At 39.1% G+C, this 11,826-nt stretch overlaps 3 protein-coding genes across 4 annotated transcripts; 2 read left to right on the top strand and 1 right to left on the bottom strand.

Moving 5' to 3' along the window:
- The first annotated feature begins 80 nt into the window (after window positions 1–80).
- Window positions 81–3,633, top strand: LOC132200944 (ras-related GTP-binding protein C). The gene is made up of 8 exons (XM_059626744.1): window positions 81–275; window positions 969–1,111; window positions 1,168–1,396; window positions 1,449–1,626; window positions 1,681–1,817; window positions 1,873–2,015; window positions 2,403–2,551; window positions 2,754–3,633. The coding sequence occupies exons 1-8, from the start codon at window positions 273–275 to the stop codon at window positions 2,915–2,917; spliced, it is 1,146 nt and encodes a 381-aa protein (XP_059482727.1). The 5' UTR covers window positions 81–272; the 3' UTR covers window positions 2,918–3,633.
- LOC132200939 (leucine-rich repeat-containing protein 15-like) lies at window positions 3,581–6,935 on the bottom strand. The gene is made up of 2 exons (XM_059626734.1): window positions 6,654–6,935; window positions 3,581–6,047 (listed from the first exon to the last, which is right to left on the bottom strand). Exon 2 carries the CDS (start codon window positions 6,031–6,033, stop codon window positions 3,937–3,939), a length of 2,097 nt encoding a protein of 698 aa, XP_059482717.1. The 5' UTR covers window positions 6,034–6,047; window positions 6,654–6,935; the 3' UTR covers window positions 3,581–3,936.
- Window positions 6,936–7,815: 880 nt separating this feature from the next.
- On the top strand, window positions 7,816–11,746 carry LOC132200938 (daf-12-interacting protein 1-like). Of its 2 annotated transcripts, none has more exons than XM_059626731.1 (3): window positions 7,816–7,861; window positions 7,953–8,102; window positions 9,344–11,746. In XM_059626731.1, the coding sequence occupies exons 1-3, from the start codon at window positions 7,831–7,833 to the stop codon at window positions 11,338–11,340; spliced, it is 2,178 nt and encodes a 725-aa protein (XP_059482714.1). In that variant the 5' UTR covers window positions 7,816–7,830; the 3' UTR covers window positions 11,341–11,746. The 2 variants fall into 2 exon arrangements, with proteins under 2 accessions (XP_059482714.1, XP_059482716.1); XM_059626733.1 differs by lacking the exon at window positions 7,816–7,861 and adding an exon at window positions 8,333–8,734 and having other exon boundaries at window positions 7,969–8,102.
- Window positions 11,747–11,826: the final 80 nt, after the last annotated feature.

Raw genomic sequence — 11,826 nt, 5'->3', positions numbered from 1 at the left:
CTAATTTTAAATTTAAAAATGGATTTAGCTTGAAATTTCATACAAATTTTACTGCCTTTGACTTCGGTGAGGAGAGCGTCTGCCACTTCCGGTCGGATCATATGATCGACTCCAAACATTGAGGGTGGATCTAGAAGTTCACCAAGATTAGCCGGAATTTTAATTCTCAGCGGCCGTTGGTTGTGATTTACTGTAGGGTCTTAATTTGACCGTAGTTTGCAAACGGGCAGAACGTTTGACGTGTCACCAGTGATCTTCGAGAGTCCGTCAAAATGGTGAGACAAAAGAGAAACTCGCAAAGGTCGTCTTGATGACAAAGGCCGTTCTTTTTTTTTCATTTTGCCAGGACCTGCTTAAAATTCAAAAGTTCGATTCGAAATTTCTGGAACATGTGAAATTAAATTATTTTGTTTGAAATCGAGAAAAAAATGCTTGGTCTTTTAAAAGATTTATTGGTGTTCATACATTCTGATGTATGTATGTATAGGTATGTATGTAGTCCAATAAAAATTACGCCTCTTATGTATTCATACAAAGCAATTCAGTTTGAAGATGATGAAAATGATTTTTTTTCTTCTTTTTTTTAAAAAAACCATAAATATTATTTTTACATTGCTTTTAGAATGATAATAAAATTGAATTATTTTTATTTTAAATATTAAATTAATAATTTTTTTGATATAAATTAATTTTGTTTTTATTAATTTTTACTTATGTTATAGCAAACTAATATTTACATTTTAAACAATCTTTAAAACAAAACAATATTTTTCATATATTTATTTATTTGTCCACACACCATTGAAATTTTAATCAGAATGTAAATTTTCTGTCTCGTCTTCTTCTATGTTCATAATATTTTTAATTATATAACAAGTTAAAAAATACAAAAACTACATGGAAATTTTGTAAACTAATAACTAATACAAATGCCCACTGATCATTTGTTCATTTTGCATGATTCACAGTCTTTTGAGCAAGATGATGAAGACCAGTATGTAGGTTCGTTTCCGAAGGACTTTGGTTATGGTGCTTATGACCAAGATGGAGACGCTAGTGGCGTTCTCTCTGGAGAACAAAAACCCAGAATACTCTTGATGGGTCTCCGAAGGTAAATTTCATCATTTTGAATTAATTCACAAATTGATGTTAAATGAATATATATAGGAGTGGAAAATCTTCAATTCAAAAAGTGGTCTTTCACAAAATGTCTCCAAACGAGACTCTCTTCCTGGAAAGCACAAACAAAATCATCAAGGACGACATTTCCAATTCGTCCTTTGTCCAGTTTCAAATTTGGGACTTCCCAGGTCAAATCGACTTCTTCGATCCGAACTTTGACTCTGACATGATTTTCGGAGGATGTGGTGCTCTTGTCTTTGTCATCGACGCCCAGGTAAATTTTGAAAATGAAGGGAAATTTTCAAATAATTTATTTTATGCAACAGGACGACTACATGGAGGCGTTGAACAAACTGCACCAGACTGTCACCAAAGCCTACAAAGTGAACCCCAGCATCAAATTCGAAGTTTTCATCCACAAAGTGGACGGACTCTCGGACGACTACAAAATGGAAACACAGAGAGACATTCACCAAAGAGCTAACGATGACCTCACTGACTCAGGTTGTTTATAATTAAAAAATTAAAAAAGCGGTCGTAACAAATTTTGATTTTCAGGTTATGATCAGATCCATCTGAGCTTCCACCAAACCTCCATTTACGACCACAGTATATTCGAAGCTTTTAGCAAAGTGGTGCAAAAACTGATTCCTCAGCTCCCTATCCTAGAAAACTTGCTCAACATTTTGATCTCCGTAAGTTTTTATCAAGTTCATTTAAATAAGTTTTTAAATTTTTGTTAACTTTTAGAACTCTGCAATCGAGAAAGCATTTTTGTACGATGTCGTGTCAAAAATCTATATTGCCACCGACTCTTCGCCAGTTGATATGCAGAGCTACGAGCTTTGTTGTGACATGATTGATGTGGTCATTGATGTCTCATGCATATATGGGTGAGCAGGCAGTTTTTTATAATTTGATTTTCTTTATACTACAAAAATATTTTTATAATGTCAGTTCAAAATTAAAGATTTATTTCTCAGTCCTTACTTTGTCTGAATTTTTTAAGGAAATACACAATCTGCAATTTGAACTTCCCAAAACCTCTTGTTTAAATAAAAGGTTCTAACAATTTTTTTGTAATTTTAATTAATCTTATACTTTTGAGTCAAGTTTTTGAGTAATTTTTTTTTTAATTTAATTTTCTTTAAAATTTTATTTTGACCTGTTCAATCCATGTCAATTCAGATTTCAGTGAGATTTTAATTTGTTATTAATTTGGGAACTTTTAAACCTGTATTGCTTTTCTTTATTTAATATATTATTAAATTGTGTTACAGTCTGAAAGAAGATGCTGAAACTGCTGCGTTCGACAACGAAAGTTCCAGTATCATCAAGCTGAACAATGGCACAATTCTTTACTTACGAGAAGTCAACAAGTTTCTTGCCCTGGTCTGCATTCTGCGAGAAGATAATTTTGACAGAAAAGGTTGGCAATGCTCCTAGGTCTTTTCCTATTTGCATATATTTTAATTTTCATCCATTTAACTTTTAATAAATAGTGACCACTGGCCTTTGTATACCGTGGGAACTTGCTTTTCAGCATAAGTTGATATTTGATACACATAATTTAGGGTCCAAATTGTAGGAATGAAATTTGACACCACTAAATTATCACCTTCTTTTCTCAGGCACGATCGACTACAACTTTTTGTGCTTCAAGCAAGCCATCCAGGAGGTTTTTGATGTGCGCAACAAGCAGCTTTCTCTGACTGGCAACAGCACCCACTTGGGCGACCACACAAACGGAGGCGAGGTTGGCGCCGAGCTCGTCAACGGCCAGCAGCACAGTTGAACTGAACCTGCCGAGTGAAATGCGGAATTGTGATCTATCTAGCCCTCTTGTAGATTTCGCCCCACATGCTAGCTGTCAGCTCTTATTTTTATATGAAAAGGTAGGATTTCTTGTATATTTTGTGACATCACCACTCTCGAAACTTGCCCGTCACTTTTCCCTAGATGACAATAATTATTTATTCCAATGTGCTCCAGCAGCTAGATGTTTTATTTTTGACGTTTTATTTATTCAATAATCTTCCCACGCAGACAAAACGAAATCTATATCAAATGAGCTTGCCAGGCGCACTTTGTGAAAGAGAGTGGCAGTGAAAAATATTATTATATTTGTGTTCTCCATTGATACACATTGATATAATATACGTATTTGCGGATCTAATAATTATTGACGATATCTTCTAATTTAGTTATCAATTAGTTCCATACCCTTTTTTATTCATAGCTTGAAAGCAATACTCTAGCTCTTATATTGTCAGGATCACGCCATGCTTTTAATTTACACAAATTTCTTCAATTATTTTATCTGTTTTCAATTACAATTTTGTCAGTGCCATAAGTTTTTTATGACGAATGATTTGCCCAAAAACTTATAATCACATAATTAATATTAAAAAATCATACGATTGTTGTGTTTATGAATTGTACTAAGACCACTACTATTTTTGTTAAATAAAAGCCAGCGTTTATCATCAGATTTAAATATAGCTGCTTTTATTACAATTATATTATACACATTTAAAATTACATATAAATTTCATCACATAAGTTGCAAATTAAGTTTATTGGTGTACCGCAAGGTAATATCTGCCCAAATCGAGATACATCATACGTATCATTAAAAATTATTATCGAAAAACTAAAACATTTTATTGAAAGATCAACGCATATTACTGTCTGCCCTTAAATTGTTTTAGTGAATATACACAATTCTTTAAGAAGAAGCCTTAACCCGCAAAGCTTTAAGGGACTAGCGATTATTCTCATTTTTTTAGCACACTTATTAAGATACAACTCTTCTTAAGGCACCAACTCGTCGTGGTGATAATTTCCTTCGAGGTAGGATACGGGCAGATCCGATTCGGTCACGGGGAATTTGGGGAAAATAAAAGTCTTGCTGAAAGTGAGGGGAAGCTCTTCCTTATTTTCGCTTTGCTTCTCATCGGTGGTTTTCATTATTGGTATGGTGGTCTCTTTGTAAATTCGATGTGGTGCCGGTGAGGATGTGGGGGACTCACTAAGTGAGTAATACTTGCTGTTACCCTTCGCCTTGACCTTGCTCCTGCAACTCCTGTACGCCACGGTGCACCCAACGGCGATCACAATGCAGACGGTCAGGGTCAGCAGGAAGGTCATGATGGACCAAAAGTGTGCTTTTACTACGTTATTTGTTTCCGGCACAAAGAAGGATAGATTAGACAAGTTTTGACTCTTGTGCTCGCCTTTGCAAACACTATTGTGCACCTCGTCCCAACTTTTTCCTTCGGCATTTTCCACTCCCTTCGATTCAAGGGCGTTTTTCAGGAACGTAAACGTGTAGGAACATTTCCAGGGATTTTCTTCGACCAACAACTTACTCAAAAATGGCAGCGAATTTACTAATTTTAGCAATATGTTTGGATGATTGATATTATTGCCAGCGATGTTTAAGGAGGTCAGACCCTGAGGAAGACTTTCAGGGACGTTTTTATAACTGCAGTAAGAAATGTCTAAAGTTTTCAAGCCCACGTTGTTTGCCAAAAGGTTGTTTTTCAAAACGCCATCTAAATCTTCATTGTGCCCCAAATAAAGGTGCCTCAGTTTTGGATTGTCCTCGAAAAGTGAATTGGGAAGAAGTTTCAGCTTGTTGTAAGACACGTCCACCACTCCAAGGTGAGGCATTGTTCGGAATATGTGGCTGGGAATAGTGTTGAGTGCGTTGTGACTTAAATTCAGGTGCGCTAGAGAGGTCAGGGTGTCGATTGAGGCTGTTCTGATTTCAGTCATGCCACACCCTGACAGGTCAAGGAAGTAGAGGGACGTCAGATCACCCAGAAATCCGTACTCTGGAAGCTGCAGTCCTTCATTCCAGCTCAGTTTCAGGGTTTCCATATTCAAAGTGTGGGTGAAGAGATTTTTGTCCAGGGCGCCAAACAAGGAGTTGTGGGAAATGTCCAGGTACCGTAACTGGCGGAGGACGAAAGGCGAGTACAAATTGGTGAGGAGGTTGTTGCTGATGTTCAGGTTGATAAGCTCAGGGAGGTTGTAAAATAAGTCAATTGGAAGCTTGTCAATGTTGCATTGACTGATGTCTAACTCAGTGATGGCCAGATTTGGGTTCAGGTCGATCAGGGAGGATACATTAAACTCAGGGTTTCCACGCAGACCGAGAATCTGGAGGCTGAGTGGCAAGTTTTGGGGAACGTTAATTATCGAGTTGAATGACAAATTCAGTTCCTCCAGGTACGGCAAGTTGGAGAACGCCTCAGGGTGAATGTACTCAATGGCATTGTGCTCCAGACTGATAAAGGTCACGCGCTGCAGTTTGGCAAATGACTGCTGATATACGTGGGTCACTCCACACTCAGAAAGGTCGATTTCCTGTATTGAATGGGATTTCAAAAAAGGTTTGTTTTCTGGCAGTTTGAGACCAGGATTGTTTTTTAAATTTAAAAGCACTAAATTTGGGCAATGGTGCTTAAAAGTTTCGGAGTGGAGGGTACCTTGGAGGTCGTTATTGGAAAGGTCAATTTCTTCCAAAGCGTAGGCACCTTTAAAAGCTTCCAGGTTAATTTTTTCGATTTCGCAGTAGGTTAGTTTCAAGGTTCGAAGAAGACTGAAGTCTCTCTTGCCGACCAAGAAGCTTTGCTTCAAAGTCGGGATCAGTGAATTGGTCACTTCCAACCGGGTCACCAACCCCTGATCATGACCCGTCAGATCATATATTTGAAGGGATTCGTCATTTTCCTGAAAGCCATCGCACTTTACCAAGGCGTCCAGTTCACTTGAACTGCAGACGCAGTGGAGGGGACATTGGTCGTCAGGGACGTCGTTTTCTGTGTCGAGAATCGGGCCCGCAAAGCTCAAATCGCTCGCGAAGGTGAGGAGGAGGAGAAACGCTAAGAAGTGGCACCTCATTGCTAATTTTCTGGCTGCAACAATAAGTTAAGACAAATTAAAAGAAGTAAAATATTTTTGCTGCTTTTCTTTTCAAATTCTTATAAAATAATGTTATTTTTAAATGCACTAAACAAATTAAATTAATGGTATATATATAATAATTATATTAAAAATCAAACAATAATTTAAAAGAAAATATTAAAAATGAAAAAAATCTAGGCCTTGACGATTTTACTTGGCTAAAATGGCGCGTGCAAACAGATGGTGATATTTATACTTTGATAAAGCCTAAAGCGCACTTTGAAGTGTAACGCTCTACCTATTTATCATTACTTGCTTGATGTTTTCTTTTTTCTGCCTACAAAATATTTAAAATATTTTTCAAAATTCAAACATCTATAATAAATTGTTTAAATGCTTAAACTGTTATTATCTAAAAGTAATTATTTGTTCGTATTTTATATAATTATTATTCTTTAATTTTTGTAACAATATGTCTAGAGAAAATGTATACGCTAATTGAAAAGCCCGCTGACACTGCTGTTAATTTTCACACTGATTGTGTGTGTGTGGCTCAAATTTTGTTCCAACGACAAAAATTTATCCTCACACTACATTATAGCATTGTAAAGGGTTACCTTGAAAAGAAAATGAAGTGCTTCTTCTGCTCAATGACAGAATAATGTACGCCTGGTGGTGCGGCGGTATATGATGAGCTGGGCCCGTTTATGCGGCGCAGCGAGCTAGTTGGGCTATTATCGTGTCGTATGAGTGTGTGTTGCTCCAGCAGTAATATTGCGCGACTGCGAATAATACTTTCGAGAGATCTACATTAGATGATGAGACGACGCACGGCTCTTTTCACTCTCCGCGCGCTATCGGTTACTTCGTTCTTTTCAGGGCGAGGCGACCGCTGATTACACGCAGATAAGAAGAGAGCAATAGCAGGCGCGCGCGACTCCACGTCGCGCGGGTGATGAGAGCATCTCTTTGATTCGCACCTTTCCTCGTCCGCTCGCGTGAAACGTCGTGTTTACCCAAGTCTGCGACGACTGCAATTTCCTCTAGCGTTTTCATATAATCTTTTTTCGTGAAGGAAATTGGCACAGATAGGGATTTCTGATGACCACAAAAATATCATTGCAAATTTACAAGACGGAAAAATTATAACAATTAAATTAACTCCATGAAAAATTTCATACAAAAATTACAAATCTAAGTAATTTAAGGAAACTGTTTTTATTATAAATAGATCCAGAAAGTAACTGATACTGAATAATTGAAATATTTTAAAAAATGAATCATTTTTATTTCTTTATTAACCTTACTTTATTACTTTCTTGATCACTAGAACTTGATCCTAAATTAATTTTGACTACCTTCTAAAAAAAATTATGCTGTTCTTAAATTCATACAGTGGAATTGAAACTATTAAACTACACAAATGAATTCCATTTTCTAATTGCACTTGTTTAAATTCCCTGGACGTGTTTATCAAACTTGATGTTTTGAGTGGAGTTTCCAACAATTAGTTAACAAGGTGCCCCCGTTTACACACGGACAAATGGACTTCGTGCTCATTTGAAATATTTTTTTTTATCGTTTTTGTTTCCCCCCGGCAACCAAGTCAGAAGCAAAATTCGAAAGCGGCGCACACAATGCGAGAATAAATAAGGAAGGCGCGACAGAAATTATTCCAGACTGATGTCTCGCTGATTTGATATTCAATGAGGATGAAGCAACAGTTACACCGAGAGTGTTTATATTTGGTCAAGGTGCGCTTTGTGTAATTTCCTCTGGAACAATCGGCCCAAAATGGACGACACCACCGCGGTATCAGCGGCAGGTAATTTTGTTTTTATCAGAGATAAGGAGTTGCCATGGTGATGCACAATAAAGAGTGATTGAACGTGACGATGATAATGTGTTGACTTCAGCCATGATTGATTCGAGCAAAAGAGTTCCAAGTATAGCGAGGTTCGGCTCCCCCTTTCAATCGCGCAAGATTATTCCCTACAGTCAGCGAGCGCAGCGGCAATATCGCGGGCGAATTAGTTCTCAACTCCGCCTGGACTTACAGTGCGCAGGTTGGTCTTTCTAATTGTCTTAATTTCATTAACAGAATTGTCAAAAATTTAGTTTTTATCACCGAGGTAACCTTCTATAAATTGATAAGTTAATTTTTTCCGCACCAATTTTCCTTTGATGACCTCAAATGGAATAAAATTATTTTTTTGCATTCATACAAAAGCTTCACGGTCTCAATTCACTTTCAGTGTTTTATTTTACCTTTTTTTATTATTTATTTATTTTCAAGGGTGGATGCGGACTTTATACGGTTTTGTCAACTGCTGATGGCTGTTTGCACCGCTGCTGGCAAACACACATTCCGCCAGGCCTCTCCATATAAAATTTATACATGCCCCGCGCTCTCCTCGCGGCAGATAATCCTAGACGTGTATTATAAAGGCTTTAGTTAGTTAGTGGGCAAGGAGACTTGTTGCAGTGCACATCTTTCGCTGCGGCCAACTGCTGGAGATTATCCTTCGCGGCGCAGTCAGCCAGCTTTTTGCTCTCGGTGTGCCTTGCGTCACCACACACTGAAAAATATATTTTTTATCTCTCGAGTGCCTACGTCTGTGCCAGGCCACTTTTATATATGTGTGACACGATCGTAATTGCAAGGATTTGATCTGGTCCGCAGCTTCTTATAGATCACGTGAGTTCCCCGAGATGCATTTTTATTCAGCGCAGATATAATTGTGATTAATCGGGGCCGCGCTTGCCAATTGAGTACGTCGAGCACTTGCGCAATAATTGCATTTTTGTTATGAGCACTCGCCGCAATTTCATTTTGCAATTCGTTTGAATTGTTATTATATCGCTGCGGGTAGTTTTTTTCTTCACACCGCTCGCATAAAAAGTGTCGAATGTTTAGCCGCAGTAAATCTTCCGAGCCGCACCACGGCAATTTAACGGGAAATTATCATTGTGCAGCAAAGAAAGATGATTCACGTTGAAGGCCGCGGCGCAAGAAAAATTGCATTAAACCATTATGGCGCATACGTCAAGCATTATATGACATAATTTGGAGGAAATTCGAAAGTGAATTCAATATTTGCCTAAAAGTGTTGACTCATTGTGGCGCAGCAGTGCAAACACACCGCCCAAAGTTGGCCTCTGCTGAGCGAAAAAATGTTTTAACTAGGCTCTTTTTTTATCTTTTGACAAGAATATTTAAAAAACTTCCTTGTTCATATTAAATGATCTCATTTTGTCACATTAAATTTGGTTCAATTTTGCTAATTTTAAAATTATTTTGTTTTAGAAGCAATGAAGCTCCGCAACTTTGCGGTGATGGCCCTGCTCTTGGGCGCAGCTGCTCTCGCCTCGGCCGACTACCCCACGGCCACACCTTTGAGTTTCATCCCCAAAAATGAAACCTGCCCTGCTGGATGCATGTGTGTTGAGAAAGACGAAATGCTGGAGGTGGTGTGCCCTACTGAAGAGACTATTGACAGAATAAACGGCGCTGCGCCGAGAGATGTTGACCCTGCTGACGTAGTTGACGTCGAGTCTTTCATGGCCTCGGAAAACAATGAAAAAAGTGCACGTCTTGCTGACGATGACTTTCATCTGGTAGAAGACAAACCGACTGAAGAACAGGTCTCCGCAGGTGATTCAAATGCTAAGCCAGATGTGCCCGCGATCTCTGAAGAGCCTTTAAATTTCCTTGCTAGTGAAGAAGAAGTCAAAACTGAGAAAAAGGCTGAACCTAGTGAAGTTCATGATGGTGCAGCAGAGGAAGTGTCTGAGAATAACATTGCCGCTGACGATGACTTTCATTTGGTAGAAGACAAACCAACCGAAGCACCGGTCTACATCGAGAAATCAAGTGCTACTCCAGATGTACCCGCCATCTCTGAAGAGCCATTAGATTTCCTTAGCAGCGAAGAAGAAATAAAAACAGAAGAAAAAATTGAGCCTAGTGCACTTCTTAGTGAGGCTGTGGCCGAAGAATTCAAAGTTTCAAAAAATAAAACGACAACTGAGGATGACGATTTCAATTTAAAGCCTGACCCCATTGACGAGGGTTTCATGTTGAGTGACCAGCCAGTTGAAGACCTTGATGAGGAGGAAAATGTGACGGAACAAGAGTTGGGTAAAGTGGAAGACAATTCGAAGTTCAGCGAAGACGTTGATCAAAACCTGGACGTATCACCGTCCCCTGCGCCTACAGAAAAGTCTGAAGTCATTGAAAGTAAACCAGTTGCTACAAATGAGCAAGAGGTCGATTCCTCTGCATTGCCCTCCTCTCCGGTACCAAAGGAGGAGCCATTGAATTTTTCGGCGGAAAAGTCTGAAGAGGAGGAGAAGCCCTCAACGGCTGCAGAGATAGCAGTGAGCCCAAGCCCAGTGCCCGAAGCTGTTGACGACAGCTTCAATTTGAAGCCTGATCAAAAGGAGGAGGAGGAGGTTATTGCGGAAGACTATTCTGAAGAGGATGAGTCTCCTACAGCCACTTCTGCAAGTCCACAAGAAGTACCTGATGACCAAAAACCAACTTCGGAAAACCCAAACCCTCTGGTCCAGTCTAAAGAATCTGAAAGTTTGGAAAACGAGTCTGGTGAAAACATTACTGCGGTTGGAATAAATCCTAAAAATATTGCGTCCGGACAGGTGGACTTGACCTCCAACAACCTGATCATGGCTGGAGACGTTGAATTGAATGGAAAGTTCCAAAGTGATGAGACAGCTACTGGCGCGACCGAGGCTCCTGAGCAGTCCACGACCTCTTGGGTCATTCTAGGACTGATTCTAGCCATGTTCGTTGGCGTTCTTCTTTATGCTGGCCTCAAGGGTCGAATGGAAAGTGGCCAGGAAAATGTACCGAAAATCTCAATCAGCAACAACGTGCCCGAATTTACAAAAAACCGAAAGCCCAGTGGCGAGGAAGGAACGGAACTAAAGGAAATGTCCAAGGCCCTCCTGAGCTCGCCCGGCTCACCTCTGGAAGATCGCGTTTCTCGGTACATCGACGAAGAATGTGATGACGAGCAAATCAAAAAGTTTATTGCCCAAAAGGAGCGGGATGAAATCCTCGAGCAGGTCGTCGTCGATCCGCAGAATCCGCGTCCGGTCAACAACGCCGTTGAAAAGCCTCCTCGCAAATTCACCCACGTGCCATCGGTGTCTGACGATGTGGCAGGTTCATCTCCAAATTCTCCGACCCTGGTTCATGCAAAGATGGTGGACATGTCACCGCAGCTGCCTCGCTTCATCACCAACGGAACTGCGTCAAATCCATTTGGAGATGATAATTAGGAGTGTTATCATTTGATTGATTTTCCAAAAAATGTACAAGTGAGTCGCGAGTATCAAATAATTAGACAAAAAATAATTTAAATTTTAGTTCATTTCAACACCGACTGCATCAAAAGAAAAAGCTTATATTTTATGTTCATTTTAATGGTATTAAATTCTAACCTAATTTACGCTATTTACTTAAATCAATTCAACCACAAGAAGGGGTTTGCATAACACACAAATTTAATTTAGGCAGCCGCGAGTGGCAGGTGTGTTGCGCCAGTTGCCTACATTCAGTGAACATGTAAGGCCAATTAATATTGTTTGCACTTTTATTCGCCATGGCTATTTTGAGTGGACTTGTGTATGCACAATTTACAGTATGATATCATCGTGTAAATAAAGAGTGACTTTTTGAAATTCATGCATCTTAACTTTTATTGAAAATAATAATTACGCAATATTATTTTGAAAATAAAATTTCGTCGTGGTTAATTGCGGAAA

This window comes from Neocloeon triangulifer, unplaced genomic scaffold (genome assembly GCF_031216515.1).
Source record: "Neocloeon triangulifer isolate White Clay Creek 2 clone unplaced genomic scaffold, ASM3121651v1 ptg000014l, whole genome shotgun sequence".
Classification (NCBI taxonomy): Eukaryota; Metazoa; Arthropoda; class Insecta; order Ephemeroptera; family Baetidae; genus Neocloeon; species Neocloeon triangulifer.
The sequence above is the reverse complement of the archived record's forward strand: the minus strand, read 5'-3'. Positions and strand labels throughout refer to the sequence as shown.

Coding starts and splice junctions, on each gene's coding strand:
- LOC132200939 (XM_059626734.1), bottom strand. CDS start 6,033: ATGAGGTGCCACTTCTTAGCGTTTCTCCTCCTCCTCACCTTCGCGAGC.
- LOC132200944 (XM_059626744.1), top strand. Junction 1,627..1,680: donor CGATGACCTCACTGACTCAG/GTTGTTTATAAT, acceptor TTTGATTTTCAG/GTTATGATCAGATCCATCTG. Junction 1,818..1,872: donor TGCTCAACATTTTGATCTCC/GTAAGTTTTTAT, acceptor GTTAACTTTTAG/AACTCTGCAATCGAGAAAGC.
- LOC132200938 (XM_059626731.1), top strand. CDS start 7,831: ATGGACGACACCACCGCGGTATCAGCGGCAG. Junction 7,862..7,952: donor CACCGCGGTATCAGCGGCAG/GTAATTTTGTTT, acceptor TGTTGACTTCAG/CCATGATTGATTCGAGCAAA. Junction 8,103..9,343: donor CCTGGACTTACAGTGCGCAG/GTTGGTCTTTCT, acceptor ATTTTGTTTTAG/AAGCAATGAAGCTCCGCAAC.